At 43.3% G+C, this 22,929-nt stretch overlaps 1 protein-coding gene across 1 annotated transcript; it reads right to left on the reverse strand.

Moving 5' to 3' along the window:
- Positions 1-1,046: 1,046 nt before the first annotated feature.
- LOC124305507 (uncharacterized) lies at positions 1,047-17,857 on the reverse strand. Its single transcript, XM_046765039.1, has 3 exons — positions 17,790-17,857; positions 4,115-5,040; positions 1,047-4,033 (listed from the first exon to the last, which is right to left on the reverse strand). Exons 2-3 carry the CDS (start codon positions 4,967-4,969, stop codon positions 1,454-1,456), a joined length of 3,435 nt encoding a protein of 1,144 aa, XP_046620995.1. The 5' UTR covers positions 4,970-5,040; positions 17,790-17,857; the 3' UTR covers positions 1,047-1,453.
- Between the last annotated feature and the right edge of the window lie 5,072 nt (positions 17,858-22,929).

Below are 22,929 nucleotides of genomic sequence, written 5' to 3' on the forward strand. Positions count from 1 at the left end.
ACATTCCCGCCTATTGGTGACGCTCTTCGCGAAGGTACGCCGTTGAAATCAGTTATCGTCGCTCCTCAAATGTTATCATAAGCACTACTCAGTTTTGAGAATTCGTTTCACAAAATAATCGCCCGCTTTATGTCGATGATAAATATGCGACTTGCTTGTAGACTATGAAAGTTGATTCAACGAGTAGCAAAGTTCTGCTCTTCAATTTTCACTTTTCAATCTTGCACATGCCATTTATAGCAGAAACTCGTCAACTCTAAATGCCCCTTGCTATTCCATGCAATATACTCTGCACTGATTTCACACTGATATTATATCTACATATAATACAAATATGCGTACACGTACATATTCCTCTGGCGTTTTGGAGTACCTATATTTGTATCGATATAGATAAATAACCGCGTATTCGCGAATCTTTTCCTCCTGAGTCAGTTTCACCTCTCTACATATTATCAAAAGTATTGACTAAAAATTCCACAAGTAAATAATGATGATAATAATAAGAACAATAATAATAATGACAGCAATCGTGATAATTGTGAAATTCTCTCCGACTTAGCCTGAGATTTTATTGGTCGCGATTCTGTAGACTCGCACGTCTTGTTTACGTTGAGCGATAAAAAATTAAGCCAAATACGACACGAGGTACAACATCGCAAGGAACATAAAAGCGTGCGAACCCTTTTCCGGGGCTTTATTCACGAGCATTATTATTATTATTTTTATTAGTTTAGTTTCTGTCTTTCATTTAATTCCCTCCCTTCTCCCTGAACTGGGAATTTGAAAAATTTGCAAAACAGTTGAAACACGCCGTGGTAGTCCGTCGCGCTTAGAATAGGAACTTTGTTAATCACCCATTTACATATTAATTATTAATAATTAATATTTACAATATAACATCACGATTATAATATACCTATAACAACGTGGTTTCTAAGCGCTCCGTACGTTTTTAATATAAATTCAAACCATAACGATCAACTGCCATCGCAAAGCCTCCCCCACAATCGCTAGTCGATGTAACAAACTGTTCTCCGTTTCTCTACATCCTACACTGCCCTAGGCATGGTATATTAAGTATAGTATATCATATCTGTCACGCAATAAGTTTTTTTTGCTTCGAAGAATTAATAAGTATATACGAATTATAAAGGAACTTAAAATCACAGGTGCATATAAAAGTCTTTGTCTTTGTTTTTTTTTGTCTTTCATTAAAAAAATATGTTTGTCGCGAATAATATATATGTATACGTTTCGCAGTGGGTTGCGGTTCGCTCGCAATACACAATGACATTACACATGTATGTACCTATGCAGCATTCAAAGAAACCTCGAGCAGACTCATCTTTTCCTTTAGTATTTTATTTCTTTTTTTTTTACTCGCAATCAGACGCAGATCGAGTTGCAAACTTGTTATGAAAATATCATGATTAGGAACTGTGGTTTGATTTCAGGCAGGGCTAAGGTTAAAGGACAGCGTCAAGGGCGCGCTTATGCGCGTCCTAACTGGCAGGTAGACAAGTGCGGGACCGAATTTCTTCTCCGAGCTTGCGGTATCCGAGGTACCATGGACAGCCTCTGACTCCTCTATGAGAAACGGTTGCATCACGGTCTTCTCGGGGCTGGAATTCATGTCTTGGGGCATGGCATAGCTGGCCGGGATCTTTTGCTTGCTCGCGACGTCTCTCAAGGTGCGCGTCAACTCACCAATCACGCTTTCCGATTGGTCGGCGGTTACCGTTCGGTGGTCTTTTCTTATGTGTTTTTTGATCCTGTTCAAATTCGCTGTCGCGTAGCCACACTGAGCACATTTGTAAGCCCCCTGGGGCGTAACTTGTACCGCGGTAGCGTCCTCCGGTCTTTGACCCTTCGGAAGACCGTTCGAAGAAAGACCGGCCGAGGTGTGAGGACTCACCTGCTTCAAGTCGTCCTTCGAATCCAGGTCGGTGCGGTCTTTGGACTCGCTGTCTTTTTCAGAGGACGATTCGGGCCTTGAATTGCTGAATAACTGCGGTTGAAAGGATGGAATTAGCCCGGAAAATTGGTGCTGAGTGAGTAAGTGATGCTGGAGCAATTCGGGCTGAGAGAAACCCTGCAGACATACGGGACACTGCAGCGTTTGCTCGCCTTCTATGCTGGTCCCGCTCTGAGGACTCGTGTGCGATCTTTCGTGGACGAAGAGAAAGGCGAGGACCGGCGTCGTGAAAGTGCAGTACGAGCAACGATAACTCTTCAGCGGCTGGTCTTCGGTCGACCCGAAGAGAGTCGATAAAACCTGATTTCCCAACCCGCTGTAGTCCCCCGTCTTCATGTGCGGCGCCAAGTCTATACCATTGGGTATTTTCAGGCTTGGATTTGGATGCGAGACTCTCGACGGTCCAGGTGTCCTTCCGCCTCGAGGTCCTGACTGATACTGTTGCTCCAATTCTCGCCACTTTTCGATTCCCGCCTTCCCGTGATCGCTGAGCAGATGTGCTTTCAGCCACTTGGTGCTTCTGAACCTCCTGCTGCAAATTGGACAGACCTCCGTGAAGTGGGTGAAGTAACGATGGCTCAAGTCGCCGACTTGCTCCGGCTTCAGGGCGGGGTCTTCGCTGTTGTTCGTGTCGGTGTCTGCCTGTTTAGCGGAGTTGCTAGTCGACGGCATGCCTTCCTCGATGATGCCGTGTGTGTTGTGCTTGTGAACACGTAGGAAATACTTGCTGCAAAGTTCTTTGTTGCATATGTTGCATATGACGCCACCGATCTGGGCTCCGTTTTCTATCTCGATACCGTGCATCCGGTGCATGTGTGTCTTCATGAAGTATTTGTTGCATAGTTCCTTGTTGCATATCTCGCAGTAGCTCGACGTGGGCATTATCAAAACTGGAGCCCTGCGTTCCGGAGTTGGAGCTGTTGGCGTTGTCGACGTCATCGTTGCCGAGGTGGTCGGCAACGCGCTCGGCAATGGCACCGAGGCTGACGTCGAGGGTTGGTGATCTTCGGAAATGTGTTTTCGCAGCGCTTCTTGACTAGGGAATTCTTTATCGCACAATGCACTGTTCAGGGCAGTACTGCTGTTCGGTGTCGGTGACTTCTCGGTGCCTTGCAAAGGCGACGAAACAGTCTCGTCGACTATAGCGTCATGTTCCATCGCCATATGGTTCCTCAGAGCTTGTCTGCTGTCGTAATCCTTTCCACAAATCGGACACGGTGCGCCTCGGCCAAACTCCAAGCCATTCAATTGCAGTATCATGGTTTGAAGCTTTCGAAGATCTTCGCTTATGGAATCGGCCTTTTGGTCCGTCGTGTCGGCGTCATTCTCGTTCTTCGGCGAACCCTGCTCCTCGGAATCGTGCATCTTCTGACGATGCGCCTGATGCAATCCTATTGTCTGAAAACGAATGCCGCAAGGCTTGCACTCGTAATCTTCGCCGGAACGATCGCCGGATTCTGAACTGTTGCCGCTGGTTTCTCCTACAATCAGATTCAACGGGCTGGTCTGCACGTGATGCCACGTCGCAGCCGCTCCAGGATTACTCGGCGATTTGTCATTGTCTTGAACGACGATGCCGTGTCTCTTCATTTTGTGTGTACGTAGAAAGTACTTGTTGCAGTATTCCTTGCAGCACACCTCGCAAAAAGCCTCGGGATTTATAACGCCCAGTCTCTTGAGGCGATCGGCGTTGAAACCGGAATCCTTGGCTTGCTGAATCGACTGCGGAGAGAGATGCCTCGGCGCTGGCATAAAGGTCGTGTCCTCCTGTTCAACTCCAAATTCCTGCTTGAATAGTCCTTCCATTGCACCTGGGCTCAAGCTGTGATGCGAAGTGTCCTTCTCATCTTCGACAGTTTGCGGAGGAAGCATTTGCACGTCACTCCCTTCGGTTCCGTCACTGTTATGCACCTTCTGCTTGTGTTTCCTCACAGACTCCTCGTTCTTGAATTTCTTCTGACAGATTTCACAAACCGCGTTTAAGCTCGGTGGTGCTTGCAGAACAGCCTGCGCCGGAGGCATCGAAACGGTTGGTGATTCCAGTTTGAGCTGTGGCTGCGATTGCTGATCGAGTTTCATCCCTGTGGACAGAAAGGAACCCGCGTACGAGGTTCCGGTGAAGCCCGTCTCGCTAACCGTTTGCCCCGGAGTGTCTACGTAGATCCCGTGCTTGTTGGCTTTGTGTGTTTTCAAGAAATACTTGTTACAAAATTCTTTGTTGCAGAGGTCGCAGTAAGCGTCCGGATTGAATATCCTGACGGGCGCAGGTCCTATTGGCGGTCTGTTAGGAACCTGGCTCGCGTCGGTTAAGGAAAAGTTTGGCAATGGAAGATACTGAGCCAATGCACCGGGGAAAGGTAACGCTTGGAGGTGATTGGATATCGAGGACAGGGAACCAGTCGAACCCGGAGGTGGCCAATCGTCGGTTTGGGATTGCAACTGAATCTGGTGTGGCTGCGATTGAACGTGACCCGACAACCACGTTGCCGCGAAATTTTTGATACCGATTCCTGACAGATTGACAGGACTTTCAGGCTGCTCCTGATGTGTATTAGATTCCTGCTTTATTTCAATATGCGAGTGAACCGGCGAACGCTGCGTATTCTGCCACGAAAAAGTGGAGAGGTTATGTTTACTGTTCAAGTGATGATTAAGCATTTGTTTACTATCAAACAATTGACTACAATATTGGCAGCGGAATTCGTTATTCAAGTTTTCGTCTTTTGACGTCTGATGGATCCGGTCGACCGTTGGCTTACCTTCGCTGTCTTCCGCAGCACCCTCTTCCTCCGACTCCTCTTCCCGATCATCGCTGATCAACGTGGCTGGAAATCGAACCGGCGTTGACTGCTTGCGCCGCTTCTTCGCGCCAGCGGAGTCGGCGTCGCCGTGAGGACGCTTCAACGTATCCCTGTCTTCGCCGCTTGATCCATCGCTGTCCGCGTCACCGGATTCCGGAAGTATAGGGCCTCGAGCCATCGTCGACGCCATTCCCGTGTAGCTGCGCCGCCCTCGCACCTGCTTCTCACGCGAGGCCCTGATGGCCTTCAAATACCCTCAGTCTGCAAATCAGAAACAAATGTCATAACATCAACGATCAGTTTAATTCACCTGAAACTCCTATTGTCTGAAAGCAGTGTTGTCTGCAAGTCTGCAGGAACCGCGGGGTTAATGACTCATAGATTTGATCTACACCTGATTTCAAAATTACAAAGACTTCAAAAGATTTCGGATGATTTTAGAGGATTTCAAAAGATTACAAGAGACTTCATGTGATTTCAATGGATTTCAAAAGATTTTAAAAGCTTTCTAAAGATTTCAAGGCGCTTCAAAAAATTTCGAAAGATTTCACAAGATTCAGGGATTCCAAAAGATTTCAAAATATCACAAGACACTTCATGGGATTTCAAAGAATTTTTTTTTTTTTAATTCCAGAGATGCAAGAAGATTTCAAAGATTCCAAAGATTTCAAGTGATTTCACAAGATTTCCGGAAAAGTCTACACCAGGTTCCACGACTGATTAACCCCTCGGCACGAGCCGTGAGATAGCTCACCAGATACTTTGGGGGTTTTGCATGTTTCTAATGTGGTTGCACACATGATCGCTTCCTAATTGGCAGCTGACATCACAAATATCGCGATCTTCTGTCAAGGGTGATGGGTGATTCGGTCGGGAATGAGTCAGCCGATAGTCCTCTGAATTATACCTTAGTCCCTGCACTTTTACTTGTCACGCGATTCGGGGAAACCGGCGTCTAACGAAGCATTGTCGAAGCGTATCCGGTGCTAAATTATTGCAACAGCATCGCATCCGCGAACTGCGGACGATAAGTCGGTCAGTCCGTCGGTCAATTGATGCCTGTGTCTGCAATAACCACTTTACCGCGGGGGAAATATTTCTCACGTTGTTGTTGATAGAAATTTCTATCAAGATCTTGAAAGGCCCGAGGCCGGAACGAGATCGGAAAGAGAACTTGGTCGCTCGCGGCAAACCTTCATTCAGAATCTTATGATGATTTGAGCCGGTCTGCGAAGGTTTTCGGCACATACCCGCCCACAAAGGGACCCTAACAAGTATTTCATCCCAAAAGGGCGAAGCAGAAAAGCAAAGGCGGTGGACAGGACGGTGAAAATGAAGCTTGGGGGGGGGGGGGGGGGGGGGGCGAAACGGCACATGACTCATATATATGTATATACATATGCGCCTTACCATACAGATAAACACTACACCCGCACGTTGCTGCATTGACGCACGAATTTTATTCGTTTCTCGGGATTAAATAAGGAATTTCCATAACAAATGCCCGATGTGTGAGCCACCTCATATCCCTCTGAATAATATTCATACAACGGTAATCGGACATAAGTATCATCCGGTTGAGTTAAAAGTTTTCTCAAAAGTCTGGACGAACTCGTTCTAAGCACACGCGCATTGTGTGCGTTTACAGATGTCGTACTGCAAGTGAATAACAAATGCGTGTAAAAGCTATTCCGAGGATTTTTTTTATAACTTAGAAGAAGCAGTGACAAGTTATCAAACTTCGATGCTATAATTTTAATGCGGTAAACACTTTGCGAATTGATGTCCGTTAAGGCCCAAATATAGTGATACCCACTGTTAATACCTCAAAGGAGTAATCGTGCCGTGATAAGATTGTACTATCATAGAAATTTTCATGCGCCACATCAATTGGTTTGAAAAAATTTGTTCGTGAGCGGAATTAATTGACAATTATCGTCGCCTGTTTGCTTCATAGATGCACGTAAAAATGTTCGAAGCGACGATACCAATTTAGGTGTAAGCAAACCTGCACTCCGATTGTCAAAACCAAGGTCCCTCGTTAGAGCGTGAAAAATGTCCGACTGTCAACCTCGTTAGCGTCAAACAGAAAACCAAAAAAGTTGACAACAAAGACTGACCGTTACTGCGGTCGTAATATTTAGGGTAAAAACAGTTAGCATTGATTCATCTCAGAAAAAATACATTTCGGAAACTAAATCAGCTTTTGATGAACGATAAGCTCGCAAGAATGACATTCGAACGGATTCTTCAATCGAGGATAAGATAGCGAAAAAAATAAAAAATAAACGAACTCAGTTTTGAAGCAATTTCTTTTTTGCTAAACTCGATATCTCAATAATCATGTGAAATAGGGTAGCGAAAAATGGACGAATAAAACTTACGGTATAACAGAAAACCTTCCTCCTGTATATGTCTCTGTTACCGTAATTTGTACAAAGTGCCAGTAACCGAATGCGTCATGAGTACAAATCATTGGTGGAATTCGTCAATGTCATTTGAGCGGTATAGTTGACACGTGGATAAATGAGTTCTCTCATGACAAGAATAAAATACTGACGCTTCATAAAGCGTACCGCACCGCTGAACAAGCGGAGAATCACAATAACTGGCACCACTTCGCACAAAAACCATGACACGGAACACAAACGTTTGACAAAACCTTACGATCTTCTTGTAAGAAACATCGTGCTGTTCGCGAATCCCGGCATTATTTCGTCACCCGCACGTTTGACCGTTGTTGTTACTTTTACGCTTCTTCCCCGATGATCCTCTCATCCTCGAAACACGGTGTCAAATATATGCTTCCAACTGTGCAGTGGAAGTCGCGTGCGAAAGGTCACCGTGCCAGGTAGTCTGTCACGTGCGAGCCATGCTCGAACCATGTGTGTGCCAAGTTCGATGGCTGGTTGGCTGGCTGGTTATGAATCCAGTAACGCCTTGCCAAGGTTTCCGGTATTGTAGAATTCATCAACTTCCCCCTCCCAATACCGAAATAAGGGCCCCGATCCCCAATTTTCCGCCGAGCCCCCACGGCCCCACCACTCGGCCATCATTATGCGTTTTCCCTGCATGCTGCAGTTCTGCGATAGATTCCCGGACTCATTTCCATCCCTAGGTATATCGCGTATGAGCGCGATGTTGCGAAATGATTCTTTCTATTCTCCTATTAACCTCGAATGCTCAACTGCGGGCATGTTTTATTCTTTCTTCTTCTTCTTGCCGACATCTTTACCGTGATCTGGTCGTTAACGGTTCCCCGCTCTATTTTTTCAACTTTTATCTATTTCAACATAAAATCGTTCGTAAGGAACTAGACAAATTATTTTTAGACCCCTCTTTCCAAAAATTTCGGTCAGTCTATTGATCTCGCCTTCATTTATTGTTAATTGGATTCTAACACAATTCGTTCTCACTGTTCTATAGATGATGACCCGGCGCTCATTTTGACTTTCTTCATCATTAATGTAAATACACATGTCTTTCCTTTTCTCTGTTCTCTGCTTTCTTTATCTTATATTTTCTTTTTGTCTACTTTTCGGGTCTAAGATTAATTACCTTTCTATTAGTTTGCGTTAAGGTTGTTGTTTTCTTTTCAAAGAATGTTCAGCCTGAGAACCCCCATCCCCCAAGGACTGAAACGTCATTTTCATATGTTTTTATTTTATGACCGAGAAAGTCCCTACATCTTTTTTTTCCGTTTTAAACAAACTGAGCCAAGTTTTACTTTTGTAATGATCTTCTGTACCTACTTGCATAAGTCATCCATCATCATTTATATCAGAATTTACATTTTTTTTTTTTTTTGCGCGTGTCGGCCTTGTCTCCGTAAAACACAATCCACCCGGTCGCTTGTACACATAAATTAAATTTAATTCTGACACGACTCGCTTTATAGGGGCATATGCACTGATCTCCACCCTGCCAGGTGCGCCTGTATCTGTTGCATGTTGGGTTGCGTAACGGGCGACAGATTTTTCCGAAAAATATTCGTAAACAAGCCCGTATGCTCAACGTTTTCCCAAAATGCGGAGAATGCAATGCGTTTAATAATAGCGGATAGAATGCCGAATAGAGGGTTCTTTGGGGTGGAACCAAAGGGAGGGAGTCGCTACGCGATAAAAGGGTAAATTTGACAAACAAGTTGCAGTCGTCCTCGAAAGTACAATTCTCCCCGTTTTCGTCTCTCTTTGAACGCCGTTTTCCCTATCTCGTACCTACGTCTCTCTTTCACACCTTTCGATGGTCCTCTATTGTTAGGTGAACACAATATGTTACCAGCCCATTTGGTAATGCAAAAACAACACTGCAACAAGCTCAAGAATTTCACACTGCTCTGCGGTGGACACATCGGCCTTTACTCATTTCAAAATGTCCACTAACGTTTATGTAGAACGACAAAAAAACAATCAGGACGATATCCTAAAGCTCCTCATGCTTTTGAGAATAAATTAACCGGTTCACTTTAAAACGAAAATATTTATCCGAAATGACTTTATTTGAGTAAGGAAAAACTTTTTTGAATGATTTTGAGATGTTTTGAACATGTTTGAGAAATTGAGTATTTTTTTCTTCAAAATTTGCGTCTTTCACGGATTCTGAGAATAATTCTACAAGATAAATGTAGGCAATCGATTTTGCAGAAAATTTTACCTCGATTTCATATACTTGACGACTATCTAATATACAGCGTATTTCGAGAAAATCGTAAACAACGGAAATCAAGATTGTACACTATATAGTATGCAAAAAAGCGGATGGGTTAACCGCACCTAAAAAACTGCGTAAAGGGTGAATTTCACCATAGCATATAAAATCGAGTTTTCTTCAGTATTCATGCAGAGAATAGTAATGTCGACGAAGCGAATGTAAGAAAGTCATGCCACGAGATCTTGAGAAGCGAAATCACTCGGTCACAATCAGTCCCACACGAGGACATACAAACATCGAAATCTACAGCAAGAGTTATGACTCGGCTTGAACCGTTATCGATTCGTCCTAATTATCAGAGCCCGAGTCGGCCATTATTTCAACAAACATCGTCCCGTCCCCCGACTCTCACCACGATATCCCGTCTTTCGCTCCGCTATTTCCCATTTTTCCGTTTCTTTCGCCCATCCAGCGATAGCCCGGGGCTCTCGTCGTTGTAGACCTTCATAACAAAATACCGCTGCCTCGATATTATATACGACGACTCCACCAGCCATGTAGGAGGAGGAGGAGGAGGTTACCGAAGGTGGTGGCGTCGAAGGGCCAAGGGGGAGTCCTGAGGGTGAGGCGTCTACTCTGTAGCGCCCTTACACACGTATAAGGAAAAACGGGAACTCGCCGCATTCCCCCCTCACGAAATGCGAGGGAAACAAAAGAGGAGAAAGACCCGGCAAATGAAATGAAAACGTCGAACGAGCTCCGCCTGAAAGTTCGTAATTCCGTAGATTTACGATATAATGCGTGTCCGTATTCCCCCAACCCCACCCCCAACCCCCTTTCCCCGACCTTATTATTTGTACCACCCCCCCCATATTCCATCCCTCGACCCCGTGTGTATTATACGTATGTACCGACATCCACCCGCCCGCTCTAGGCCCACCCCCCTCATCCCCCCTCCCCCACCCCGCTCCCGTTGCTCGCGCGCTTCTTTACACCCGGCGAGCGATGGACGGACGGGGGACAAGAGACACAGTACGTCGTACCTCAATTTGACAGCTAGATGACAAGTTACCGACGTTGAGTGCCTTGCAAGCTTTTTATAGATTTTTCTTTATCCATACACGTTTGTTCACGCGAACGAAGCAGACACGGAATATTCTATTCAATAGTCAGTACAACGTACATACGAGGAATCATCGTCTCTTCAAACGAAGAGAAGTGATTTCGTTATGATTGCGGAAAAGATTATGTCAATTGAAAAATAATATTAATTCATTTGTCAGACGACCAATGCAGCTTTTTGTCCGACATCAAACACTTTAAGGGAATTCACCCACAAGAACAATATTTTTTAACCAATCCAACTGGAAAAGTTTTCTCGAAACGAGAAATAAAAAATTTATTTTTCTCAATTTAGAAAAAAAAACTGCCAAATCGCCCCTTGACATGCCTTCATTTGAAGGGTGGTTTCACTCCCTCGAAGTGATTAATGGCAGATAAACAAAAAATACGTGTCACTTAATTTTTAGTCTACTATAAAATATTACAAAATAAATCAAATCGGACATATCGACTTGGGGTACCTTCTTTTTAGATCGTTTTTTGTAGCCTAATTACAAGTGGCGTTAACTCTCTGCTTGAATGAAAAAAACAACAAAAAAAAAAAAACAGACTCTTGCATTTTGAAACCCACTTAATTTACGGCTATCATGCTTGGAGATTTGTGTAATAAGATTGTAAGTTCGACTTTGACTGGAATAGTACGCGTACCTATATTTGGTCTACCGGCATAGTCGACATTTCACAGGATTATAGTAATAAATAATTTAATACCAGCCAGGTGATACATAAAGTGTGTTTATATCGCCATCTGTTCAAAGGTGAATGATAAAAAAAAACTTATCAACAAGTATGTAAGATTTGTTGAATTTTTATCAGGTATTCGTGAATTATGTATCCTACTTCCAAATGTCTGCATATCCTGATCTTGATACGCTTCGGTAGACAAAGTGAAAAATGAGGCGGAGATTTACAGAGAGATGTTTAACAAGGCTGGATTTTTGTCGTCCCTTTATTTCCTTCAAAGTGAATCTTATATACGTCTTACGTATGTAGGTAAGACGTGAAATTGGCGTCATTTGCTGATTTTCGGTAACGAGTTTCATTGTCAGACTTCCTCGTTGTTATCGAAATATAACGAAAACCACGGGGTGGTTGCGAGCATGTTTACGTAAAATGGTAAGCGGCTACCGAGACAGTGTTTCACGAGCACGTGACAAATAAAATCTGCAAGAACCTTACGCATGTCAATAATTGTCGTACAGTATGTTTCTACACTCCAGGAAAAGTAAAAGTTATTAATCAACAACCTAATTGGGAAGCGTAAGTGATATTTCTAATCAAGTATCTTAGATACAGTAAACCATCATCACCGATAACGTCACTGTCTAATCACGTGGAGTTTAACATGCCCACTCAAAACTGAATACAACGCGGTTACGCACAATTTATTTTGGATCGATTAGACGCTTAAAAATGTATACAAGTTAAATTATTGTCGCACAGGTGTGAAGATAATGTCACTGACATCTAGTGGGTGTAAGATATCGACAGTTTGGCTCTCGGATACGTAAAATCCTGAATTATATTGCAGATCTGATAGCGAGCCAAGGGAAGTGATTATAATCCGACGGTCCTTACGTCGCCGGAACCGCGGGCTTTATGTTTATTCGCGATGGCCGTCCACGGGTACCTACTTGTTCAAGTATCGCAGACTGTCCCGCTTGCATGCGAAATTATTAAACAGTGGAGGAAGTCGAGCTCACGTGCCGAAACTTGACGACACGAAACTTTGACTTGTTTAAACGCTGTAGACGGCCACTCTTCGCATCGTAGCTAAATTTCATGCCTCACATTTTTCCAAGGCACGATACGCCCACGAAGCCTTGGAAAAACGGTCGCAAAAAGAAGGGACCACATGCACGTGATAGTGATGTAACGAATATTCGCGTCCGCATTCGCAAAAATCGTGCGAATATTTTGCGAATGTGATTGTCACAAGTACTTCATTTCTTGCTTATAAAACTTGTGAAAATAATATTATATAAGACGAAAAACATTAGTTTGATAGTGAAACTTTATCATAAAAGTTTTTCTTCACGTTTGAATCACACTCTAACCTCAAAATTAATTTGTTTCTGTTGTCAATTTGTCGTTAAATAATCAAACAAACAGTCGGCTTGGTTCGGATCAGCTCGGCAATTTCCGGAATAAGGTGCAAACGGCGCTAATGCGTGCGTGCGACTTGCATGGTGTAACTGTCGGTCAATCAACTGTTGTCTTATAGCCAAAGAGAAATGGCGCCAGATTTAAAAATGTTTATTCGCATTCGCATTCGCGTATACTTGAAAATTTATATTCGTTACATCACTAGCCGGTGTAGCCAATGCCGGAATCGCATAATTATATTTTCAAAAGAGAATTTCAACGCGATGGTTGGCCAATGTTTCCAACACATTGCAGATGTGCGAATGCAAGACATCGGATTAAAATTCAGCGACTAACTTCTGACACACTTGAAGAAAATAAGGCAGACCTTACGTACTGATTTGTAAATCGAGGAGAGGTATTCTTACACAGTGAACGGTGTCAAGTTAATGGAATCGTTGGAGATGAATATCTTATCAGAAGAGGTTAGTCGCGCGAAACTTTCGTAAACACGATGTGTGAGTAATAACATATGTATTAACCCGTTGTACAGAGACCGTAATAAACACCAAAATTGAGTTCCGTCTACGCATCCCACTTCATTTGTACAACCTGGCTGGCAACTTGAATTTCGTAGACCATCTTCAGACAGTCGATAAACATTAAAAGACAATTCTGGCGATAGAGCATCGGCATTTTATAGGGTGGATGAGGTTTCAGAAACTCCATAATACCGCTCAATCAATATTTAATTCTAATTTCATAGAATTAAATTTCTGACTGGCCAAAGTTACAGGTATATAGACTGGCGTATGGCTCTCTTTCATTAAACCTGAACATCACCGCCTGGACAACAGTCGTGTCCGATGTATCGATTCAGCCTCGGTTTAATGCCTCCCTGTTCACTGTCTGTTTAAATCAATTTCAATGCGCGATTCGTCATGTTAAAAGACAAATTCGATATCATAGGTATGTAATTTAAATAAGAGACGAGAAATGTTTCAAGAAGCAAGTGTACCAATAGAGCCACGTTGCGACCTACCACAAACTAATCCAAGGTAACCTTTGCCTAACCTAACCTAACCTATCTTATCCTAACCCAACTACAAATTACTACTTAAACCTCTCCTGTTTATCTTGTTGCCGGGAATGAAAAAGCGGTCATAACCGTTCGACAATTTAATTCCTTACAGTAAATCCTCTTTGGATAATACCGCAGGTTTTTCAGTAGTAAGAAAACACGCAAAAGAATCAGACAAGGGAATAAACGGAAATAGATTTCCGACGTCGGATGAGCCGGTTATACATAGAACCCGAGCCAAGAAGAGGAGGATGACACGTGAAAAGGGTGAAGGAAGGAGCCGGGAGAAGACGGGTGGTGGGTAATGCAATAAAAATTGTAAAGCCTGAAACTGTCCGATTGTGCTGGTGTGTAGTATAGGGCCATGTGGAGTTTAGGCTGCGAGGCCTATTGATCGGTGCTGGACGCACTTCGGCGCCTGGCACACGCGCATTCGTCTTCCCGTAAACAAGACAAATATCGTCATGCCAGCCCTGTAAACCTCCGCCGAGTCCCTCCGCTCCGCTCCAAAAAGTCCCCTTGGTTTTCACCCACTCCCACCCCTCCTCCAAGTCCTCCCTCCTTTCCTCCCGCCGCCGCAACCGAACCTCCGGCCCCTTCCGCGCCCTTCGCCGGAAGCCTAGATCCTATATACCGCGACCCTCGCGAGCCACTCCAAACCTTACATACCACCCACACCATATTTGAAACTATAGCAACGCGGAATGAAACCCTCACCCCCATACCCCTCCATTTCCCACCGCGGGTAAAATTCGGATCGGGAACGAACGGACAATCAGATTGACCGACTGATATTGCATGTGGTGGTGACGACCACGGCGACCGTCCTGGGCCTCTCCGTGCCCTCATTCGCGACCAGGATATATTATACCTACATCGATACACATTGTATATTATATACGTATACATATATACAATATATGTACACACACACACACACATATACATATATTTATACAGATGTATATTTCTTCTCGATATAATGTTGAGGCGTATCCGTAAACAGGGGGCCGTGGGTGCGGAAAGCCGGAAGTGACGTCACTCGTCGATTAATTTCACACTACTTTGACAAATTTCTCTGCAAATTTCAAATCTTGATCTTCGGGTTTTTTTGTCCATTGCGATATCACGTTTAATCGAATCTTTTCTTCCGCCCCTCCCGGGTACATATTATGATACATGATTTCTGTAGTCATGTGCATATTCATGTTTTACATATAATTGCAGATCCTATCTCGTCCTTTTTTTTTTTTTATTGATAATTTAGAGCCCTAAAACGAATCCTAACGTACAGAACGCCGGCATTGATTCATGAATATGATTTGAGATAGTGAATTGACGACAGCAAAAAGTGATTGAAGTTTGTTTCGGCAAAGGGTAAGAAAGATGGGGTGCAATTCCCGAAGATTCTACAGTGGAAGACAGAAGGGAGAATGAAAAAAGTGATAGTGCGAAAAAAATGGGTGAAAATGAAAAGTAAAAATAAAAGCCAGACGCACCGCACGCCACGCCCTTCTATAAAAGCATTCCCAGTTGGTCATCCCCTCTCCCCCTCCCCCTCAATTCTCTCGCCCCAATTTTATTTTCCTTCTTTCTCGGAAAATCGTTACCAAATTAATTTCGTTCGTTACTGGAGAGGAAAAGGGAGAAAGCGATAGAGATAGAGAGAGAGAGAGAGCGAGAAAGAGAGAGAATGGAAAAAACTGGCCTTATTAATACACCGAAAATCAACCGTGTATTGTATACAGTTACATCCTCGAACTTGGATCGAATTTATTATTACCGATGTAATAATCAGAGCAATCTATCCTCATACCGCTTTCGCATGTAACGACGACGTTTTCGTTCGGAACGAACTAAACAACGCTTATGACTTGTTCCTGTTTTCTCTGTTTCCCTCCATGTCGCAACATGTTTAAAAATCGATTTCGCACTTATCCGCTGATGGTAAGCGCTGTACGAGAAAATCGGGGCTTACTGTAAGCGGACAAGCTGGACCTGCAGAGAGGCATTCTTAAGCGTCCAGAAGTTGAAACAGCCGGACGGGTATAGTGGAGTCGTGCAGTTATAGGTGTGCAGACGACGAAGTGTTTACATCAGGTGCGCGAACGAGGTTGAGGATCGGGCCGGCAAATAAGGGGTGTTTTGGCGTGATCTGCGCACGGCGCGGCGTCAGATGAACCCACGTGTCGCGTTCACATGCAAAAGACGTCCAGTGGCGGGACGGACGCCCTCGAGGATCACCAGGGAACACACAGTCTGGCTTGGGAAACTCATCGGAGAAGAAGCAGCGTAGCTGCAGACTTGGATCTGCTTTTCTATCAATACTAACAATAATATCAATAAAATTAGCGGCGCTATTTTCTAACGATTAAAAAAACCAGCACTTCAGTTTCCGCGATTTTTAACGACCAAACCGATTCAATCCAACCGTTATCAACGGTTCGGGCAGATCAAGTGCGGTTTACGCGTAATGATGATCTTTGTTCTATCGCAATGTCTGAATTCTTTCAAAAATCGAAACCGCCCAGTTGCACAACGTTTCCGCTGATTCAACCGGTCTTGAAAAATTTTACCGCCTCAAAACGAGGAATGTACGAAAACAATGAAGTAAAATGAGTAGATTAATTTGGAAATCCTTTGCGTTCGACAGTTGCTGATAGCTGGACGCCAACGTGCAAATCGAGGAACAAAAAAAAAAAAAACCGCATCGATGGATGGACACACCCGTTTTATACAGACTGGTGTGTCGATTACTTTTTCCTCTGATCAGAATTACAGAAATTATTTCCAACAAAGCTATGCCCTGATTTTTTAGTTCTCTACTCGACGCTTCACAGTAAATCATATTTTTTTTGTTCAAATTTTTGGAACCACTCTTTACTCGCCACTTAGTTTGAAATTTACAAAATCCACATTCATCTACCACTTCCGGCCCGAAGGGCTTTGTATTACATTCAGGAAGTGGAACGATCAAACTAATGGGCAATATAAGTATGTAAACTTGCGTCACCGAAACAATACACCGATGATTTACTAACAAGCGTCTACAGAATTAAAGCAGGACCAGTGCCTATGATTAATAAAACGTTTCTCCACTTTGCGTATCTTGCATCTATAGCCAGGCACGCGTATTTTGGAGCACAGAACATTATTTGTTTATAATTTCTCATTTTCTCTCACAAACGAGTTCAACCCCGTTTAAGAACTCGTATCGCAATCAGTTTCACGGACTCACCGTCACTTTTTATCAGTCCGGTAAAAATTTCGTCCACCCTCAACAACAACAACGAATAGCAGCACTTTTATTTGTCTTCCATTATTTCTTTTTCTTGATTTTTATAATTGCTTACTTATTCTCGCGCGGTTGACTTTGTTTATATTGAATACGTATAATTATATGGAACTACAATTTAACGGATTGTCTTCCCAGTTTAATCATTTTACTATTATTATTTCTGGTTATTATCGTTTTTCTTTCATTTCTCAACTCATAACATGTCGCCGCAACGTATATTCGTATTGTAACGGACACAAATCACCTGTCGAAAATACGTATAACTGCAATTGATAGTCACACGATGATGATCATTGAACAAGAACAAACACCACATGCACCAACAAACACAAAAAACACTTCGGCAAGCAAGTAGATAGTTATATTTAAAAAAAAAAACTGACATCAAGAGGGTAGTTGATCACGCTGTGTTTCAGTATGTCAATGTGTGTGTGTGTGTGTGTGTGCGTGTGTGTGTGTGAGGAGTGAGTAACATAACCCAGAGTGAGAGATTAAAGGGGTGCACGTGTAAAATCAGTTCCGTGGTGAAGAATCAAAGTGTGTTCAAGGTGTTTGAATTCATACTTGGGAATTATTAACGAAACAAAGGGAAGGACAGAATTGACAAGACGATAAGGGAGATTCGAAATCGGGGAAGAAAAAAAAATAAGAACAAATTATTATTATTATTTTTTTTCTGTTTAACAAACAAAAACAAAACGCAATATCATTTAGTTTTCTGTTGCAATACGTAATTGTATAACAATTTGTGACAGTTGTGCGTCGGCTACTTACAATTGTTTTGGCCATCATGCCACGATAGCGGCCATACTTGATATGAGAAAGTATCCCCACATTGTCCGCCAGGCCGTCCACTAATTCTACCTCACCTCCCCCTCCCTGTCCCTCGACGCCCCCGCAACCCCCACCGATCGTACGCGACTGAGCCTGGCGTACGAACTACCCCCACAAGCATCCGAGTCCAGGAATGGCCTCAACGAGGGGCGCCACCGTTCCACAAATTTACGTCAAAATTTGTCTTGGGCAGCTTTTTATATCGTGTTTCTTACTGGTATTTGTTGAAACAAAGGTACCCTCAAAATTTGGTCTTAAAGCATCGATCTGCTTGCTGATCTTTTCCAACCAACTGTTCATTCGCAAACTAACCAGATCACGCTTTTTTTTAAGTCAACCCCTCACGTAGTGATAATCTGCACAGCTTCGCACATATCCGGGATGAATCGCGAAATCAAGAAGATAGAAAACATAAATAAACGGAAGCTTGAATAATTATACAGGGAAACGAGCAAAGTGAACAACGGTCAACGGGTGGGGGGGTTAGATTTAGGGGGGTTAGATTTAGGGGGCAGACGGTTCGGCGACTGACCTAAAGGGGCGCAGTCTACAACGGCACAGAAATCTAATCTCGAAGTACACATCCCTGGTATATTTCGAAAGACGCGGGGAGTTTCGGAAGAGTCACCCATCACTGTTTACTTTCTCCCGTCATCAAACCGCCCCCCCACTCTGGTCCGCGCATACGCAGACGTAAAGCGAAAGAAAGAGAGAGAGTGAGAGCGCGAGGAGGGTGGGGGTAGGAAGCGGTGCAAGAGAGAGAGAGAGCCACCGAGCGACGGGTGGAGGGTGGACAGAGCGTCGCGCCTCCTCATACTTCGAGGTTCGTTCTAAACTATCGCCGTCCTCCTTCCAATTCGGACGCTCGCGCGACTCACGAGTAGATTTTTACCCCAGTTCACAATTCTTTCCCTTCCCTACCCTTCCCTTCCCTTTCCGCCCCTTCTTCCCGGGCCGCTACTCTCCGCATTCAAGCCTGTCAGAAATACGGAGGGAAAGAAAGAACGAGGTAGGGGTCGAAGGCGGCTGAGGCGGAGGGGGAGGTGGTCACTTGGAATTTGGCCACCGTCTACCCCCGAAACTCGAGCACCTCTCCCAACGCGTTTTTCCCCCCTCGCGACGCAGCGCCAAGCTCTAACCCTCCGGCTGCCTGCCCCTCACGACCAACAAATTAGTTTAGCCTCCCGGACAAGTCTCTGCTGGTAGAAGCTCTATACGTATATATTCACCTACACTTCCTTCGCCGGCTATGTGGTGCGCCTAGAAATTTATACCCATCTCTATAAGTATGAAATTTCTTATACATACACTATTTACCAAAGTATAGATTCCGGCCGGGTAGTAAACATCATTCCTATACGTCGTATTCGACGTTATAATATCACAATATCTCTTCTGATTGTTCGTGGGAATCTTCTCTTCATACGGTATCTACAATTGAAAATCTACCCCGTACGTTGTAATCGGAGAAAAAAAGAAGCAATTCGATTGCGTCGCGACTTTACAATCCACGCTTGTGCAAACTGTATTCAGTATGTCTGCAACTCCGTAACAGGTTAGGAAATGGCACGTGGTGGATTGTGAAATATTAATTGTAAGAGGTAACCTGCTCGAGCACAGTTGTGTTTCTGCGAACTCGAGAACCTAGGCACGTATGAATCCCCCAGTCCCCAGATAGAGCGTGGGGTGGGTGACTAATACTCGACTGGAAGGTCCGGATCAAAAATCGTCGTATAACGCCGTAGCCGATTGCATGATTTATATGATTGAATATGAAATTAGGTGATTTAGAGAACGTACAGGGAGCCGGCATGTGAGCTATGACCAGGCTGGACTGTTGGCAATAACCCGGAGGCCCGCACGCAACGCAGTCTGAAATATTAACCACAGTAATGAGGCAGACGGTCTGCCAGTATTAATGGTATTAACCTGAAGAACATGGGTTTAAGGTAATAATTTTGATCGGTATGAAAAAGGTGTATTTATATATTTTCATTCGTGACAGGCTGCGTGCAGTTTCAGACATGCAGGTATGCGTTACGCCGACGTGGGGCTCACCATTTGACCGGTAGTGACAGTACTCCCTTCCATCGATAACGCCCGAAGAGACGAAAAAAAAATAAGAAAACAGAAGAGAGTACATGATGATGCCCTGAATAGAAAACGAATCTTACATTTTGGCAAAACGCCGTTTTTTCAATTTCTACACGAAGTTCTGAACTGTAGGTTGAATCGTGAAGATTCCTTTAACGAGTAGACCACCACTATAGCGAGCGCAGCAGCGTGTGTCACCTCCCAGAGATCCTTTAGCTGGTAGCACTTGCAAGTGATAAAAGCGACGCCGTTCATCACTCAGTGATCATTACGCAACACTAGTCTTCTTCTATACCACAGTATGACATTTCTTACCAGGAAGCTATCCCAGGTGGATCTCGCTGATTTAATTTCATTTGTAATATGTTACAATAGACTAAAAACAAAGCGACACGTATTTTTTTTTTATTTGCCATCAAACACTTTAATGGGGTGAAACCACCCTCCAAAGTAAGCCATGTCAAGAGGCGATCGGGCAGTATTTTTTTTTTTCCTTGTATTTAATTGAGAAAATTACATTTTTAATTTCTTGTTATGAGAAAAATTCTACAGTTGGCTCGGTTAAAAAACATTATGTTCTCGTGTGTGAAACTACCAAATCGGCCCTTGACATGGCTTATTTTGGAGGTTGGTTTCACTGCGTTAAAATGTTTGATGGTAGATAAAAAAAAATTCTTGTCCCTTAGTTTTTTGTCCACTTTAACATATTACGAAAGAAATCAAATCGGAGAAATCGACCCGGGATACCTTCCTTGTTAAATAACCGAATTTTCGCAAGGTAACAAAAAATTTTCATTCCAGTTTTATCCGTATTAAAGCACTTTTTTACATTTAACGGTGATGTTTCTACGACTCTTAGGATGCTGGGTATAGGGTGACGATAACATTGGACACCCACATGTGGTGTGAAAACAACATTCCATCATTCATAGTATCAATGACAACAGCAACGTCACTCGACTTCACCACATACGGAATCACAACATCGTGTTCCGTCACGGCGTGAAGAAAGATACGCTTTGCCAAACCTGCGCGTGAACATTTTTCCGCGAACGAATTCACAGCCACCAGGCTTTCATGAGTAATGAATCGCGTTCCGTAACAACTACCGGCCATTGTATTCTGCAAAGTTCAGTGTTCATAACCGAATATTCATGAGAGCTGCATCCAATCTCAACTCCTTGAAATTCTTTCCAATCAATGAACATTGTTTTTTTTTTCAAACATCATTCAATTATTTCAGTAGCAACCAAATGAGAATGGGAAATTTTTCGTGTGTCGATTCACAGTCTATACAAGTAACAGTGAAATGACGCCACTGAGCACGCGATTAGCCGTATAGCGCTGGCTGTAGTAATTGGCTTGAAGCGTGCAGGTTTCATAAATAATATTATCACATGCAAGTTCGTACAAATTTTCAAGCTAAGCACCGTCGCTGTTGATAAAATGATTTCTACAATCAATATCACGATGCGTTCATTCATAAAAATCACGATACGTATGTTAATCGCTGCTGTATTTTTATAGCGATGAAAACAGTCATAATAATAAACCCATATACGGTATAAAAATTCTTCATAGACTGACGGGCATTTTTACACGATGAAAATTTAGTCCCCACTTGACGGACTCAATAAAGTAATTAACTTTGTTTGCGGTAGTGTAACTTAATTACAAATAAAGAAGACGACTCGACATGTTATCTCTGATTTCAATCGCTTTACTACGGCTATATTGCAGCTTAAGGCACGTCGCATAATCTCTTAATTTAGAATAAATATCCAGTATCAGTCCAATGTGTATAGCAACAAAGCCTGAGATACAATTTTTTCCTAACACCACAATAAAAGACGCAGTAAAAGAATCTTACGTGATTAGAAAAATTAACTTCCAGGTCTGGAAGATCCTCGGGAACGGTTTAAAAAATCCAGTTACTTCTCACAGAGATTGTATAGGTATTCTAATATAACGCAAGATAAGGTATACACATGTACTGCGTTTGTATAAGACGTAAAAGCCCATAGAATATCCAGTTACGAGCGACACGTGCCTGCAGTCAATGGCGCACACTGCCAAAGAGCAAAAGAAGTACTTCTCTCCTCCTCCAGATACCTACATGACCCCACCTGCCTTTCGAAACTTGAAATCCATCTTTACAATTCATCAAGGGGCAAGAAGCCCTCGTCGAATTGGCTGCACCTTTAATAGTGAAGAAGTCTTTTCCATCAATAAGAGCAGGATGATGGGTTCGAGTAACTTGTATATTCACAGAATGATTTGCCCTTTAGATGGTGCCCTGACAGCCTTACAGCTGATTAACGATAAATTGAATATGTACGGTGAGTACATCTCGACGATACATATAATTGTATACGTTCAATGAAAGTCATATTCGGTTTTGGTTTTTTCCATAAAACCTTTCCATTTTCCGCCCTGTTCAACTAATTTTAGCATTTCGTTTTTGTGAGAGAAGAGAGAGAGAGAGAGAGGAAGATTGAAAAAAGATACCGAAGAGAGAAAGAAAAAGAAGGAAAGAGAGAAAAAAAATTGTACAGAAAAAGCTGACAAAGGGGCGCGAGAGGTGGGAGAAAGGGAGGCATTGTCCAGCTGTCCTTCCGTACCCGACTGACCGCTCTGCGAGTCCGTGGTCCCTGTAGACCCTCGCGTAGACCCCGTATAGGCCGCAGTGAAGGTCGTAACAATATCGCATTGATCGTGAGATTTGGCTTTGGCGTTTGCGTACCTCACCGCTTGTTTGCAGCACCGTATTTCATACGCGGGAGCCGGATGAAAAAAATTTTTTTTTTTTAAACTTGGATAATACAGCTACCAGTTTTTACCTTTGGCTGCAGGGTCGAGATTTGCCGGTCGCATCTGCTTGACCCGTGCGGTAGGTATTAGTGGATATCGAATATCGTACCGATCAAACCGAAAGAGATGACGAGAAACAAGGAGAACGGAATTTTTATCGTTTTCGAAATTTCCA

This window comes from Neodiprion virginianus, chromosome 5 (genome assembly GCF_021901495.1).
Source record: "Neodiprion virginianus isolate iyNeoVirg1 chromosome 5, iyNeoVirg1.1, whole genome shotgun sequence".
Lineage (NCBI taxonomy): Eukaryota > Metazoa > Arthropoda > Insecta > Hymenoptera > Diprionidae > Neodiprion > Neodiprion virginianus.

What these genes read in the sequence shown, in the direction of transcription:
- LOC124305507 (XM_046765039.1), bottom strand. Translation starts at nt 4,969, where the DNA reads ATGGCGTCGACGATGGCTCGAGGCCCTATACTTCCGGAATCCGGTGAC. An exon ending in TAGACACTCCGGGGCAAACG is followed by an intron (nt 4,034 to 4,114) that starts GTTAGCGAGACG and finishes CAGCAATCGCAG; the next exon opens with CCACAGCTCAAACTGGAATC.